The following is a 17,824-nucleotide window of genomic DNA, read 5'->3' on the forward strand; positions in this document are numbered from 1 at the left end:
TACAGGCTTCCATCCAGATGTCTAGCACAGACTATGTACGGTCTCTCAGATTTGACTCTGTCTTATTCTGTAGTGTATTGGTCAATATTAGGTAGCTGGGGGTGGGGGGGGGGGAGCCCTAAACTGTAGCGCTTGCCAATTTCTGAGGTGTAAGTATTCCTACTACAGTTGATTTCATACTATCAATGTGAAGTCAGCTGACTTGCAGAATTCCTGAGAATGTAACCACTGATCTCTTCAAGACAGCTTCAGGGTATCTTTGAAACGCCCTCCTCCTCCCAGGTCCTATCCTCTGGTTTCTGCCTCACCCCGCCTCCTCCAAGGTCAGGCCCCATCAATCTTCAGTCTTGTCTGTTCCCTTAAGCTCTTGGGAAGCTGGATTGCCTGCCGCTCTTATAACTTTCTTGCCAAGCATATGTGATGCTATAACTTGACAGCTGTTCTCCTCAGGCAAAGCATTTTGAGCGTGAACACCTTAATTTAGGAGTTAAAAGAAAACAAAATTTAATATGGTTTCTTTTCCATTTTCTTCTTGCCAAGACAGTCTGTTTCACCCTGAGGCAAGGAAGGTGCTGCTGACTAACCACGGGAAAGGGTCAGGAAGTCCAGACAACCACTAAGATTAATAGTTTAAAAGCTTGGCATACTGTATCGCTTAGAGTCAATGGATACTTTTTGTAAGTCCATTAGTAATATCAAGTCATTTAACCAGGGTCTGTTCTTGGGTTAGACCCTGTGGTGTATCCACGGAGAGGAGACCACTCTTATTTTATGCAGGGAAGAGGAGAAAACGTGAGAAACATCCCCTGAACAACCACGTGATCCTGTCACCTGGGCAGATGTTTAGGGTGTCGTTGGCATGCCCTTTATGTCAGAAAATGGCTAGGTGACTTTGTGTGTGTGCACTGGGTGACTGTGTGAGGGCAGCCACCTCTGAGGCACAGATTCAGCTGGAGAGCTCAGCGTAACGGGGTTGAGAGAAACACTTGGAAGGTGAAGCAGGAAGAGACTCAGAGAAGAATCATATCAGGATCCTTCAACCCTACTCCCTTCATTCTCCCTTCTGCTAACTTTGGAGATGATAAAGAGGAAGTACAGAGATGCCACAAGGAACTGGTTTCTGTTTTTTGATCAATGAAAGGTGATTGGCTTTCCTTACATCTAGAATTCTTTGGATTTGGGGCCATTTCATTTGTGATATAAATAGACTTTCTGAGGAAGTCCTCTGTTCCCTTTTCTGAAGATGTTCCAGTGGCTTCTGGGCCAAATCTGAGTCAGTGATGGATGAAAAGTTGGAGCCCTTTTTTCCTATGCCCTTTTAACTTGTGTGGGGCAGATCAAATTGAGCCCTCTGATACTCAGGCTTTTATTTTTTAAACAAACTGCAGAGCCTATTTATAGCAATGCCACAGTCAGTATTAAAGAAAACGTTGTATCTTTTCTTTTTGATCCTTGACCCTTTCTGGAGGTAGGTTACTTCTTATGGATATAACTTTGAAGGCATTCGTCCTCTTATGCAAGAAGAGAAAATGGGATGGTATGGGATAACTCAGATGCCTGTCCTGCTTCAGGTCACATGGTTATTCATCTGGAGAGGCAATAAAATAGTGTTGGATCTTAGCAGGACTCTCTGTAATAATCAGAGAACCCAGGTCAAACCAGTCCACACTGCTGATTTAGCGAGGCTCTCTTGTTATTGGTATTCTGCTTATTGATGCTAGAATAGAGGACAGGGTAGAACTTGTTGAGTTCCATCTTGGATAGTGTACAGAAATGGTGCACTGTCCCAAATAGTCCAGTTTAAGCATTCTGTCTAACCCTTGTGATGGGCTTTTTCTTCTTCAAGTTACCTTGATACAAGACTTCTCAGCCTTTTTCACACTTGCCCTGGATGGACCTTTGTACATATTGCCCTGATGTTCAGCATTCCAAGGCATTGGTAGATAAGAGCAGATGGAAGGTAAATGAGTTAAATGTGTAGACAGCTTACATCATGTTCCCCAAGCAGTCAGCAGGTCTGAGAAGCAGAAAGGTAGCTGTGAACTGGAGGCTGCCATGAGGAATTAGGAAACCTTGCTCTCAAGTTCTGTGAGGTACACATCTATGTGAAAGGCCAATCAGATGCCAGCCCCCTTCTTTCCGGCCAACACTACTTGAACCACACTCCTTTGAAAAGACTCTTACATGCCCCACCAGATCAACCACGATTCTCACTGAGGCTGGGAAATAGATTTCAGCCACAAAAACTAACCAAACTACTATTATACTGTGCTTACAAGTATGAAAATATGACCAGGAATTCTCAGACACTTGAAGAAAGTCACCTAAATGAAGGAAGTGTAGGATTTCTCTCAGGGAATAGAGTTAATTTATGGTACAACATTGTTAAAACAAAGAAATGAATGTAATTGTTATTTTCATGGCGTAAGAACCGACTAATGAAAACAGGCAAAGTTCTTGAAAATTAAATACATTTGAAAAAACCCACAACCCTCAATCGATGAATTGACCAGCAATGAATACCAAATTAACTGAATAGGAAGAAGAGAAAGATGGAAATATTATGGGGAGGAAAATGTATGCGCTAAAATGACCAAATATTAGCCCATCCTCTCCTCCCCCAGGGCAAGTTTTGTGAGGGAGCCACATTAGGACTGGATTTGGGGGGATGATACGAATCCCTTTGATAATATATACCCTTTTTGTTTCCAACAAATAGAACATCCAGATTATTTTCAAAAAACAATGAAACAAATTTAAAAAATTGGCCATTATAAAGCCACAAAGAAAATCTCAGTAAATTCCCAAAAGTAAAAATCATACAGGCCATACTCTTTGATAGTTATAGTCGTAAAACTAGAAAGTAGCAACAAACTGCCAATCTTAAAATCCCGATCCACATTCTTGAGTAAAAGAGGAAATTAAAACTAAAATTCCAGATTAATTTAATGTGAAAGACAATGAGAGGATTACATAGCAAATAAAATACTCTATGTACTTCTAGAAAACATGCATTCTTTACCTCAAACATGTTTGTAGACATTGCTTTTGTTCTTAAAAGGGGGGGGAATAAAGTTGAGCTGATTTAATCATAACAAGTAGAGCCATCCTTGCACAAAATTGAAAAGCCTTCAGAATCCTCAGAACTTTAACAAGGTTTCGTAATTTTAAGTTTTTATTTATTGCTTTTTTGTAGGTACTTGAATGGAAACAAAATTTAAAAGTTGTTATTAAACTTTAAATAATTTAAGCATATTTGAATACTCTTAAATGAAGGCAACACACTCTTAGTAAATGGCAATGAAAACTTTGTAGTCGACAGGATTAGCAGTATAGAGAGGTGGAAGTAAATTTAATGAAAACATTGACTTTATTACATGTGTTATTCCCTCAGTTTTCATCATCTAGTTTAATTGGAACACTAGCTATATTTTGTAGATTGTTAAAATATTTGTTTATAAGAGGATTTTGCATTAAAAGCTTATGTGGTATAAAGCAATTCTTAATTAGTTGAAATCTAGGATTGATATCTTATAATATTTGGGAATTTCTGAATCAGTCTTGAGGTCATATGTTTTAAACTATTACTCATTTATAAACAGCTGAATTCTTCTTCTTCTTTGTGTTTTTTAGGATTTGGAAACATCTCACCACGCACAGAAGGGGGAAAAATATTCTGTATCATCTATGCCTTACTGGGAATTCCCCTCTTTGGTTTTCTGTTGGCTGGAGTTGGAGATCAACTAGGAACCATATTTGGAAAAGGAATTGCAAAAGTGGAAGATACATTTATTGTGAGTACAACAGCCTTTTAACTACATATGCTAATCATCTAAATTTTAAAAATATTGTAACTTTTCTCTTCACCTCAGATACAGTTAGACGTTCAGTTACTGGGTTTTCTGTAACAATTTATATGCACCTCTATTTGTAAGTAACTCACTGTATAGTTATTTTTATACTTCTTCAAATGAATACATTAATGAATGAGAAAAAGCAAAATATAGGAAAAGAAGTAGAAATCTGACAGTCCTGGGTTCAAATTTCAGATGTATTGTCTCCTAGCTATATTCACTTAACCTAGTTATTTTACCCTTAAATCTCCATTTTGCCATTTATATAATGTGAATAATGATACTGATGATGAGGCATTACTCTGAGAGTTAGAGATATTATAAGTGAAAGCCTAACATAGCTAGTAAACTTCAAATAGCCCTTTTGTGAAGAATCAAATAATACATAGCAAACACGATAAAGGGGATCATATAACTTAAGTTAGCAATGTTATTGATAGAGATTTAACTAAGGGATGTAATTTAGTAGAACCAAAAGTAATACACATGAAGATGTTCATGGGTATATATTCAATAGAAAAAATAAAATAAAATGAAAATGCTCTAGTTAGATCTTAAGTGAAAAATATCATGAAGACAAGCTTCTATTCTTGAAAAAAAATTATGAATAAAGAAAATAATTGTGTTAGAGAGTGAGATTATAAATGATTTGTTAGTACTGTCACTACTATTACAATACATTTTATTTATTATTCAATAATTTATCTTTTCATAAAAAATTCAACAAAGTATTTAACTCTATTGATGAAATAAGACCACTGAGTATTAGTTTTTCAATTTAAATTATAATTCCAGTTTTAGCATTAGATATGTTTCATATTAAGTTCAAAGTTCATTCTCAAATATTTTTACGTTAGAGTAAAGAAGGCATGGTTCTTCCCAACTAGTTGTTTTATCCTTTTTTGGTGTTATACTTTTCTTATATTGATATTAAAAGTATCTTGTATTACATTAACTTAGAGGGAAGGTTAGTGGCATGAACTTGATAATGCTGAATTGTTTTTCATTCATTCATTCAACAGATGTTTGAGTGACGACAGGATGCTGGAGAATGTTTTTCATGCTGTATCCACATCAGTGCATAAAATAAATCCCATGCTCTGGTAGTGAATACATCCCAGTAGTCAAGATTCAACATTTAGTACTCTGTTCTGAGAACTTTACAAACATGAATTCACTTAACTCTCATGTATATGCTAAGGGTGATAGACTAGAGAAACCTTTATTTCCACTTTCCATTCGATGGTTTTATAGATCTTTATCTCTAGAAAATGTTCAAGCTCTAAAATTCAGTGATTTTTATACGGTGGGGATGTGACGTATAATTGTCATGGTAGATAAGACAGATCCAGGGAGATGAAAATATATAGTGATAATGAGAAAAAGAGATATGGAGATAAATGGCTATATGTACATACTTCACTTACTATGTTATGCTGTAGAGATTTCTGAGAAGGGAAAGAGTGAAAAAATATGGGTCCTCTGAGGGCAGCTGTAGCTTAGGGCTGTTGAAGACTTATCCTTGCCTACATATCATGTCTGGTATATTTAGTTGTACAGCTTAAGGCCATAGAACAGAGAGATAGTTCATCTGGTTCACATGGGAATCAACTTTAAGTCTGTTAGTATTTCACTTTAACCAATTGAAGAATGATAGGAAAATGTGGTAGGAGTGAGAGGGAAAAGTCTTCATGAAATTAATAATTTTATCAATTATCAACAGTAGATATTTAATTCATGGTTCAGTTTTCTCCATTTCATATATTTCTAGATTATCTTTGGCAAGCAATGAGTTGTATGCCTATAGAATAGAAATATTTCAAAAGTAGTTCAGGTAAACAAAGAACAATGTAAGTCTGAAATTTTATTCTCGGAGCAAATGTAATTTACTTTAGAAAGTAATTTACCTGTTGTAAAGCTAGGTAAGGGTAAAGCAGCATCATTATTAGCATTGGTTGTTTTCAGTTATTCATGTTATACCCAATATTTGTAAGTAAGTACAATTAAAATTAATTATAAGAGGGAATAAAATACCATTCTCATTTACTAATTTGCTGATAACAGTGTATTGATATATAGGTCAACTTCACAGGTACATTGATAGTCTATCTCAATCGATTTCTCCATCTCTCTCTCTCTCATCCTTAGAAGTGGAATGTTAGTCAAACCAAGATTCGAATCATCTCAACAATCATATTTATACTGTTTGGCTGTGTACTCTTCGTTGCTCTGCCTGCAATCATATTCAAGCACATAGAAGGCTGGAGTGCCCTGGACGCCATTTATTTTGTGGTTATCACTTTAACAACCATTGGCTTTGGCGACTACGTTGCAGGTAAGTTTTTGCTGGTACTGACACTGCTCTCCTAACCCTTGTCCTTTAGTTAGACTTTTCTCTTGGGTTTGCAGGACAACACAGTGACTGTCTTTGTTTCCCAGGGCTGTCATAACAAAGTACCACAAACTGGGTGGCTTTAAACAAAAGGAAGTCATTCTCTCATAGAAGTTCAAAATCAAGATGCCAGCAGGGGCAGGATCCTTCTGAGACTGGTAGAATCCTTCATTGCTTCTTCCCAGCTTCTGGAGGAAGAGACCATCAGTCCTTGCTGGTCCTTGGCGTGCAGCTGCGTCATTCCCATCTCTGCTTCTGTCATCACATGGCATTCTCCCTGTGTTCCTGTCGCTGTGCCCAAATTTCCCTCTTCTTATAAAGACACCAGTCATATTGAATTAAAAGCCCACTCTACTCCAGTATGAATTCATCTTAACTAATTACATTTGCAAGGGCCTCATTTCCAAATAAGGTCATGTTCCAAGGTACCAGGGACTTCGACCCATATTTTTGGAAGACACAATTTCATCCATAACAGTGACAGAGCCAAAAAAAAAAAAAAGGTGGGGGGGGGAGTCATTCCGTGACAGTGAAGGTAAGCAAAAAAGTACAGTTGAATATTTATTTTTCATTCTATGAAAGAAATTTAAATTGCTGGTTGTTCAGAATTTATAGTCCCACCCTAATTTCAGAAACCATTTATCTGCATCTTATTTATTTATTTTTTAGCGGTACAAGAATTCAAGTTTAAACCATCATCGCTCTTTTTACTAGGGCTTTTCATGTCTTAGGGCTTTTTCCCCGTTTTATTGAGAAATAATTGACATACATCACCGCATAGGTTTAAGGTGTACAGCAGGATGGTTTGATCATGAAATGAAATGATTACCATAATAGGTTCAGGTAACGTCCATTCTTCTAATGCAGTCTGCCTTGATCTCTGGGGTGCCGAGGGTGCTTCAACCTCACTTCCGTGTCCTAGGCTTCTCTCAGTGGTGTCTTGTCCTCGAATAGTTGTTAGTTGTTCTTCTCATGATGGGGAGCAAAGTCAGGAACAAGCTATGTCACCATCTTGGTGACATCACTCTCTTATGCTTTGGTTTTAGAAACACGTGCAAACTTTAGAAGATGTTCTTAGCTACTTAAAACCTTCTTCTCTAAGATATTTCTCTCCTTTAATGTTCAATTCTAATGTCAATGTTCTGACCTTTTTAATATTTTGTCCACATTTTTAAATAGATGGTTTTCAAAAACTTTTTCCTTCTCTATATATGTTATTTCAGTTGCTGTTTGCTTTATTGTTGTATCTCTTAGGTCTTACATTCCTGTCACTTCACCTCTCTCGTTTCTGGTTATGTTATCCAATTATTATTACTGTTCTAACTCCAATTTTAAACAAATTGTGGTAATAGTGGTAAAAGTGATATAATAATGCTCTAACATGAATCAGTTTGACCAGCTCCTGAAAATCTAAACCATTCTTTTTTTAAAAAAAAAAAAAATCAGTTTGAAGTGTTAGAAAAACATGCTAATAAACATTATAGTAGAAATGTGCTATTAAACTTCCCAGAATAAACTCACTAGGCTAATTCAGTTTTGAGGGTTTAATACTTTCTGGTTGTTTACTGTTCTTTCTTGACTCAAACTTCTTACTTAAATATTATCAGAAAAGAAAATATGTTGTATAGTTTTATAAAAATCTCAGAGAAGGCATCTGTTTTTATTATTTGTTAATTACAGTTTAGCCTGGCAAAGCCCTTCTTTCTGGGGAATGTATAATACCCTTGAAGATGGGGTATTTTTACAAGCAAAGCTTTGCTTTGGGTCAAAAACACTATGTACACATCTCTGTGCTGGATGGAGGCCCTGAGAAAGGAGGGTACATCATGCTGATGGAGATTTTTTAGTTTTCTAATTAGCAAAATGCAGAGAGAAGAATCTCAGAGATTTGCAGCTCCATGTAGGACGATGAGCTTCTGTCCTAAAATACCCATTTTTCTACCTTTCATTGACGACATAGATATAATTCGCATAAGTAGAAGTTGAAAATGCTTTAATGTAGCAGAAAGTGAGAGACAGTGATGATAACAAAATTTATACTGTGGCATGTTAATCTTAGGCTGTTGTATCACTTTATAAATATAATTAAAAAGGTCTTATAATTACTGTGGAATATATAGATATTAGGTGACGACTCTTCCATTTTCAGGCCAACAGCCTTGTATTACACGTTATTGTATTCAATTTAATTTTTAATGTTTTATGGTAATGCGTAGGTATGTTTATTAATGTATTTATTTTTCAGCTTTATTGAGGTACAGTTGACAAACAAAATTGTAAGATATTTAAAATGCACACTCTGGTGTTTTCATATACATATACATTGTGAAAGGATCCAGTTAATACATCCCTTACCTCACTTTATTCATTTATTTGTTTGTTTAGTGAGAACATTTAAGTTCTTTTATCTTAGCAAGTTTCAATGATATAATACAGTGCATGTTATTTTAAATATGTGTCAGTCTAGTGTGTGACCCTCATAATCGGAGACTCTCTACAAAAACAAAAATTATAAATTAAAAAAAAGTGGGTGGAATCTTAAAAAAGTGTTTATTTTTGACCACAGTATAAACTGGCTTAGAAAAAAACGAACAAATAGTTTTACTTATGGTTTTGTAGAAGAAGAAAAAAAATTTCTTTTTTAATTTCCTTTAGGAGATCCACACTCTGACACTGGTTAGATTATGTGAGTCTATTAGTAGCCACTCTCAGCTGCCTGAGCAGTTAAGTTCAATGAAAACATCTTGTATATCAGTAGGCACCCTGAATACAGAGTCATGGTCACAGTACTGTAGGGGAACAGGGAAACAAAATATTTGCATGGCATTAAGTGTAGTCTAATAAACATCTTTATTATTACTAGGAATTTATTTTTATTATACCCCTCTTTAAACCCATTATTTTAATTGCATTTGTGGTTTACAGAGGAATAATGAAAAATGGTAGAAATATACTTTGCTAATAACTTGCAAAGGAATTTGATGTGTTCAAAGCGACAAATGCTGAGAAAATTAGAGAAGTAGATGGATACCACTTTTGTTGACTCATCTTTCACCTTATGCATTTTGTAGCTGTTTTGGTCTTTGTGAAACTGTAGAACCCTATTCCTAGTACGATAGTCTTTACATGCTAGATCTTTGTGGCCAGGGAGCATTTCTGGAATGAAAATGTGGACAAGGGGGCAGATGTGGCAAAGGCTGGCTAGGAAATGCATGCCCTTTGCAAGAGTCTTTGGAAAAACAAAAATTATGAGTTTTTTTTTTTTTAAGGATCTTAGAAAATAACTGCCTCTTATAGTTAAGTAGAGTACATAAAAATAGTCTTTCCCTCTGGGTACCTTGTGACAATAAAGTAAAAATTAGCCACTAAGTTAAGATGACTGCCCTATCTGGGAAATATCAGTTGTTTATTTTTTAGAACTTTCTCTCTTGTTATTAGATGTCCTGACAGATAATATTCTCACTTAATTTTGATATTTTTGCCAGGAAAAAGCAAGAGGCACTGCTCTAGCTTGAACTTTCTCATCTTTCTATTAGGCTATAAATCTCCAAAGAAAAGAGAGATGTACTTCCCATAATAGACACTCATTGTCTGATGCCATTCTCAAGCCTGCAAACCCTACTCTGAATGGGATTAGAGTTCAGTTACACTGCTGAACTTCTTTGAAGACAAATTAAAAAACATATTCTTCAAACTGTGGTGTTATTAAAGGAAAAGGAGTAAATTTTGGAAAGTGATATATAAATGTTTAGGACACAGGTCGTAACCTTGGTGTAATTATTAGGAGCATCTCAAAAGCAGCAAGTGATGATGTGGTAGTTTAGACCGGAACTCTGAAGCAGTGTGCTTATCCCCAGGGGATGGGCAAGACAATCCATGCAGGTAGACCTTCTGCCATAGGAAGAAAACAGGACAACCCTTGTTGCTTTGTATTTTTTAAACCTCATTTCTTACTTTTTGTATGTCATAATGTTCATGATATAATATATTAGAGCATAATAGATTTCTAACTCATAAATAACTATAAATTTACATTTGCATGAGCAAATCCTTTTCACTGTTGGCAATATTGGATCAAAAGCATTTAGAGACAAATTTGTAAAGACAAATAGGTACAAGGGTTCAGGTTTCTCTGTATGTGACTGAACATAAGAATTCAACATTTAGTAGTTTTTTGGCAGGAAGAGCTCTCCCAGCAAATTTTAATTTTATATTTATATGTATGCAAAGGATATATTTTACTGGCTGGTTGGTTACCTTAGTAATTCTTATGTACTCCTTCCTGATGGCCCTTTTTGTTCTTTTACCAGTGCTCAGGGTTCTAGAGCTAAAAAAGGCCTGGGAGCCACAGGTCCACTGGAGCACTTTTATTTTACATATGAATAAACAGACGCCCCTATTGCTAACTGTGGTTCACAAAGAGGTGAGAAGAGAAAGTAAACTATTTAGCAAAGTTCACTTACTTGATTTTAGCAATGCCTATAATAATTTATAGTCAAATTTGTAGAGGTAAGTTAAAGATAATGGTAAAAGTTATATTTGGCAATTTACTGCTGGCTTCCTATGTTTTGTTTCTTAACTTTTGTCATTTTTTTTAATTTGATGAGAAGTCTGACTTGATAAATTGTTAAATCATGCTTGTTATTATAGGCTGAGAGCTAGATCAGCCCTTCTTCATTAAAATCTAAGAAGCTATATTAATTATATGGAAGTGTGTGAAAGATTGAGTTCTACTTATTTAGGCTTGCTTTTAAAACTAGTCTTCTAAATCCCTGCTTTAAAAAAATTACTAGGGGGACTTCCCTGGTGGTGCAGTGGTTGAGAGTCCGCCTGCCGATGCAGGAGACACGGGTTAGTGCCCAGGTCCGGGAAGATCCCACATGCCGCGGAGTGGCTAGGCCCGTGAGCCATGGCCACTGAGCCTGCACGTCCAGAGCCTGTGCTCCACAACTGGAGAGGCCACAACAGTGAGAGGCCCGCGTATGGCAAAAAAAAAAAAAAATTACTAGGGCTTGGGGGGATGGGCAAAATAGGTGAAGGGGATTGAGGCACAAACCTCCAGTTATAAAATAAATAAGTCTTAGAGATATAATGTACAGAATAGGGAATATAGTCATTAATATTTTATAACTTTAAACAGTGACAGATGGTAACTAGACTTACTGTGGTGATCATCTCGTAATATATATAAATGTCGAATCACTATATTGTACACCTGAAACTAATGTTACATGTGTCAGTTATATGTCAATAAAGAGAATTAGCTGATGATTCTTCAGAAGTGAAGTCAAATAATTACCTAACTTAACACAATTTAACATTATTTATCAAAGTTAGTGTCCTCTTTAATATATACTGTTAGGAGAGGGCAGACAGACATCAGAAGCAAGAAGAACTACAATACTGCAGCCTGTGGAACAAAAACCACATTCACAGAAAGATAGACAAGATGAAAAGGCAGAGGGCTATGTACCAGATGAAGGAACAAGATAAAACCCCAGAAAAACAACCAAATGAAGTGGAGATAGGCAAACTTCCAGAAAAAGAATTCAGAATAATGATAGTGAAGATGATCCAGGACCTTGGAAAAAGAATGGAGGCAAAGATCGAGAAGATGCAAGAAATGTTTAACAAAGACCTAGAAGAATTAAAGAACAAACAGAGATGAACAATACAATAACTGAAATGAAAAATACACTAGAAGGAATCAATAGCAGAATAACTGAGGCAGAAGAACGGATAAGTGACCTGGAAGACAGAATGGTGGAATTCACTGCTGCGGAACAGAATAAAGAAAAAAGAATGAAAATAAATGAAGACAGCCTAAGAGACCTCTGGGACAACATTAAACGCAACAACATTTGCATTATAGGGGTCCCAGGAGAAGAAGAGACATGGAAAGGACCCAAGAAAGTATTTGAAGAGATTATAGTTGAAAAATTCCCTAACATGGGAAAGGAAATAGCCACCCAAGTCCAGGAAGCACAGAGAGTCCCATACAGGATAAACCCAAGGAGACACACGACGAGACACATAGTAAGCAAATTGGCAAAAATTAAAGACAAAGAAAAATTATTGAAAGCAGTAAGGGAAAAACGACAAATAACATAAAAGGGAACTCCCATAAGGTTAACATTAACAGATGATTTCTCAGCAGAAACTCTACAAGCCAGAAGGGAGTGGCATGATATACTTAAAGTGATGAAAGGGAAGAACCTACAACCAAGATTACTCTACCCAACAAGGATCTCATTCAGATTCGATGGAGAAATCAAAAGCTTTACAGACAAGCAAAAGCTGAGAGAATTCAGCACCACCAAACCAGCTCTACAACAAATGCTGAAGGAACTTCTCCAAGTGGGAAACACAAGAGAAGAAAAGGACCTACAAAAACAAACCCAAAACAGTTAAGAAAATGGTCATAAGAACATACATATCGATAATTACCTTAAACGTGAATGGATTAAATGTTGCAACCAAAAGACTTTGGCTTGCTGAATGGATACAAAAACAAGACCCATATATATGCTGCCTAGAAGAGACCCACTTCAGACCTAGGGACATATACAGACTGGAAGTGAGGGGATGGAAAAAGATATTCCATGCAAATGGAAATCAAAAGAAAGCTGGAGGGGCTTTCCTGGTGGTGCAGTGGTTGAGGGTCCCCCTGCCAATGTGGGGGACACAGGTTCGTGCCCCGGTCTGGGAGGGTCCTGTGTGCTGCAGAGCGGCTGGGCCTGTGAGCCGTGGCCGCTGGGCCTGCGCGTCTGGAGCCTGTGCTCTGCGATGGCAGAGGCCACAGCAGTGAGAGGCCCGTGTACCGCAAAAAAAAAAGAAAGCTGGAGTATCAATACTCATATCAGATAAAATAGACTTTAAAATAAAGAATGTTACAAGAGACAAGGAAGGACACTGCATAATGATCAAGGGATCAATCCAAGAAGAAGATATAACAATTATATATGCACCCAACATAGGAGCACCTCAATACATAAGGCAACTGCTAACAGCTATAAAAGAGGAAATTGACAGTAACACAATAATTAAGAGGGGGACTTTAACACCTCACTTACACCAATGGACAGATCATCCAAACAGAAAATTAATAAGGATACAGAAGCTTTAAATGACACAATAGACCAGGTAGATTTAATTGATATTTATAGGACATTCCATCCAAAAACAGCAGATTACACTTTCTTCTCAAGTGCTCATGGAACATTCTCCAGGATAGATCACATCATGGGTCACAAATCAAGCCTCAGTAAATTTAAGAAAATTGAAATCATATCAAGAATTTTTTTTGACCACAATGCTATGAGATTAGAAATGAATTACAGGGAGAAAAACGTAAAAAAAACAAACACATGGAGACTAAACAATACATTATTAACTAACCAAGAGATCACTGAAGAAATCAACGAGGAAATCAAAAAATACCTAGAGACAAATGACAATGAAAACACGACGATCTAAAACCTATGCGATGCAGCAAAAGCAGTTCTAAGAGGGAAGTTTATAGCTTTACAAGCCTACCTCAAGAAACAAGAAACATCTCAAATAAACAATCTAACCTTACATCTAAAGGAACTAGAGAAAGAAGAATAAACAAAATCCAAAGTTAGCAGAAGGAAAGAAATCATAAAGATCAGAGCAGAAATAAATGAAATAGAAACAAAGAAAACAATAGCAAAGATCAATAAAACTAAAATCTGGTTCTTTGAGAAGATAAAATTGATAACCATTAGACTCATCAAGAAAAAGGAGAGGACTCAAATAAAAAAAATTAGAAATGAAAAAGGAAAATTTACAACAGACACCGCAGAAATACAAAGCATGCTAAGAGACTACTACAAGAAACTCTGTGCCAATAAAATGGACAACCTGGAAAAAATGGACAAATTCTTAGAAAGGTATAACCTTCCAAGACTGAACCAGGAAGAAATAGAAAATATGAACAGACCAATTACAAGTAATGAAATTGAAACTGTGATAAAAATCTTCCAACAAACAAAAGTCCAGGACCAGATGGCTTCACAGGTGAATTCTATAAAACATTTAGAGAAGAGCTAACACCCATCCTTCTCAAACTCTTCCAAAAAATTGCAGAGGAAGGAACACTCCCAAACTCATTCTATGAGCCCACCATCACCCTGATACCAAAACCAGAAAAAGATACTACCAAAAAAGAAAATTACAGACCAATATCACTGATGAATATAGATGCAAAAATCCTCAACAAAATACTAGCAAAGAGAATCCAACAACACATTAAAAGGATAAATATATATATATATATATATATATACACACACACACACACACACACATATATATATACTGTTAGGATTACAGTGAGTCATTGTTTAGAAGCTGCCCAAAGAAGTCTTTAGAAACACTCCTTTTTGTAAACCAGGTTAGTTCATAAGAGATAACATGATTGAGTGAAAGCCAGATACAAATATATAGTTTCACAAAGCAGTGTTCTCACATTACCTACTTTTCTTAATAAAACCCAAAAATTTTAGCCAAAAGTTTGGAGGTATTCTAAGAAACCCTTATGATTGATATTATGAAAACACATTTTCCTTCTGAGCATAAATTTACTTTGCCATCCAGATATATCTTCTTGGAATTTCGATCAGTGAAATTTAGTATATTTAGTTCAATAATGAAATTTTCTTCATCTCACGTGTAATTTTGAATACCTACTGGGTTAGTCAGGCTTTACGCTTAATGCCTTATGCTCCTCTATATAGAAAATATAATTTGGGACTTTGAACAGGTAAAATTCCCCTTCTGGTATGTTTACTAAACTTCTACGGTTTTCACAGTTATAGAATCATTTGTCTTCACATTTTTTGACTTTAGAAAAAACATTTTTGTATATCTCATATTAAGAATTAAGTTTTCGGGTTTACCTGGTGGTGCAGTGGTTAAGAATCTGCCTGCCAGTGCAGGGGACATGGGTTCGAGCCTTGGTCCGGGAAGATCCCACATGCCGTGGAGCAACTAAGCCCGTATGCCACAACTACTGAGCCTGTGCTCTAGAGCCCGTGAGCCACAACTACTGACGCCGGCACACCTAGAGCCCATGCTCTGCAACAAGAGAAGCCACCACAATAAGAAGCCCGTGCACTGCAACGAAGAGTAGCCCCCACTTGCCGCAACTAGAGGAAGCCCGCATGCAGCTACAAAGACCCAACTCAGCCAAAAATTAATTAATTAATTAATTTTTAAAAAGGAATTAAGTTTTCTTGGAGTTATGTTTTCATAGTCATTAGTGGAAATGCAGTTTTTAGTAACCAAACTATTGCTTTCTCTTATAACCAAAGCCATGACTCATTTAGTCATGGAGTGCTCAGAGCTTGCTTAATAGAAGATTTTATCATGAAAACATATAAATCTCCATTGAAATACCATGGTAAGTTTTTTTTGTTCAAAACAATTTGTCCTTACAGAGCACCTGGAGAAAACAGTTCCTGATGGGGCCTAAATTTTGCAACTATATCAAAGACCAGGTATTAAAATTGCTATTATTGAGCTGATCACTGTGCAAAAATTTGCCAGGAATTTAACAAATAACAAGGAAACTACCTGATGAGAAAGAAGTGAGGTCAACTGAAGAACAGTCAGTACCACCACCACCACAATGGCTCAGAAAAATTGCTTTGATTGAAAAGAGAGGGTTTATGTGACTGTTAGGGAGATGTCTTACATTCATCATTCATATGTTCATTCATTCTGTTGTTTAGTGAGCACATATTTTAAAATACATACTGTGCTTAGCACTTAGCGATAATGATTGCTCTAGTTCCTGTTCCTAGGGGACAGAATGTTTGAAATCCAAGAGTAACAATTAAATAAGAAATTGTCTTCTCTTCTTGGTGGTTCTGTGTTAATATGGGAAAATTCTGCAAGGCATCTGGTCACCCCTTGATTCAGCTGGTGACTCTCAGAGAACTCATCAGAGAACTGAGAGTTATCTGTGTAATTAATTGAATTGGATTTGACCCAAACTGTTCAGAAGTCCTGGGGACTTTGGGAAAACCAAGAAGTTATTCAACTTCTAGGATTCAGAATGGATATATAGAAGAATTGTAGAAGCACGTGGAGGAAAAAAATGACAAGGAAAACATTTAGTGATTGACAGTTAAGTCAGTGAGACAGGCAGTAAACTGTACTAAGTTTAATGAAAAAGACTGAATTACTCTGTATTGAGACTTAAAGATAATTTCTAAGGGTAACAATAATGTACATCCTATATCCTATAGATTTCCATCCTTGTAAAGGATGAGCAAAACAATGTGTTGATCTTTCTTTCTTTATGATCATTGAGACTGCCATCATCATTCTTCTAATTAGGGCAGTTTTCCTAATCTTAGGAAAAGATTTTTTCCTAAGATTTTACCTAATCTTTCCTAATCTTCCTAGCAGGAAGTGGACAACTATTCTTTTTTTTTTTTTTAAAACATCTTTATTGGAGTATAATTGCTTTACAGTGTTGTGTTAGTTTCTGCAGCACTATTTACAGTAGCCAGGACATGGAAGCAACCTAAGTGTCCATCGACAGATGAATGGATAAAGAAGATGTGGCACATATATACAATGGACTATTACTCGGCCATAAAAAGAAATGAAATTGAGTTATTTGTAGTGAGGTGGATGGACCTATAGTCTGTCATACAGAGTGAAGTAAGTCAGAAAGAGAAAAACAAATACCGTATGCTAACACATATATGTGGAATCTAAAAAAAAAAGTTCTGAAGAACCTAGGGGCAGGACAGGAATAAAGACGCAGACCTACTGGAGAATGGACTTGAGGACCCGGTAAGGGGGAGGGGTAAGCTGGGACAAAGTGAGATAGTGGCATGTACATATATACACTACCAAAGGTAAAATAGGTATCTAGCGGGAAGCAGCCGCATAGCACAGGGAGGTCAGCTCAGTGCTTTGTGACCACCTTGAGGGGTGGGATAGGGAGGGTGGGAGGGAGGGAGATGCAAGAGGGAAGAGATATGGGGGTATGTGTATATGTATAGCTGATTCACGTTGTTATAAAGCAGAAACTAACACACCATTGTAAAGCAATTATACTCCAATGAAGATGTTAAAAAAAAACACACTTCACTCAGTTAAATTGCTTTACTATAAAAAAAGAAAAATATACTAAAGCAAAATATGTTTTTCCCCATCACATTAAGACAGAATAGCTTTCATTAATAAAAAGAAAGTCAAACAAACCAAAAAAAATTGAAATCCATATTTGATATCTAAACTAAAATACTTACAGACCCATGTAAAGAAATGACCTTTATTTTCTTTAGAACAAAGTTGTATGTGTATACACATTTGTGTGTATGTCTATTCTATAATACACATTTTAGAAAACCAGAAGAGGGGCATGGAGTTGGTAAGTTTAGTCCAAAATGCCTAGATGATCCTTTAAATCCAGGTTATATCTTTTATTTCTTTATAAATATTCTATGGTTCAGCAGCATCAAGAGAAAGAAAATTAAATTTAAGGAGGAGAGGGCATTGTATATTCAAGTTCTATAGAGCAGAATAGGGCCAACTT

General features: G+C 36.2%; 1 protein-coding gene across 5 annotated transcripts in view; it reads left to right on the plus strand.

Moving 5' to 3' along the window:
• The window catches only part of KCNK2 (potassium two pore domain channel subfamily K member 2), a 238,087-nt gene that overhangs the window by 151,973 nt on the left and 68,290 nt on the right, over positions 1-17,824 (plus strand). For all 5 annotated transcript variants that reach the window (XM_079900226.1, XM_079900227.1, XM_079900228.1 and 2 more), the window contains 2 exons: positions 3,634-3,794; positions 6,003-6,189. In XM_079900226.1, coding sequence (XP_079756352.1) covers positions 3,634-3,794; positions 6,003-6,189 — 348 coding nt within the window. The remainder of the gene's footprint in view (positions 1-3,633; positions 3,795-6,002; positions 6,190-17,824) is intronic.

The sequence above is a fragment of the Stenella coeruleoalba genome (genome assembly GCF_951394435.1).
Source record: "Stenella coeruleoalba genome assembly, chromosome: 1".
In the NCBI taxonomy this organism is placed as follows: domain Eukaryota; kingdom Metazoa; phylum Chordata; class Mammalia; order Artiodactyla; family Delphinidae; genus Stenella; species Stenella coeruleoalba.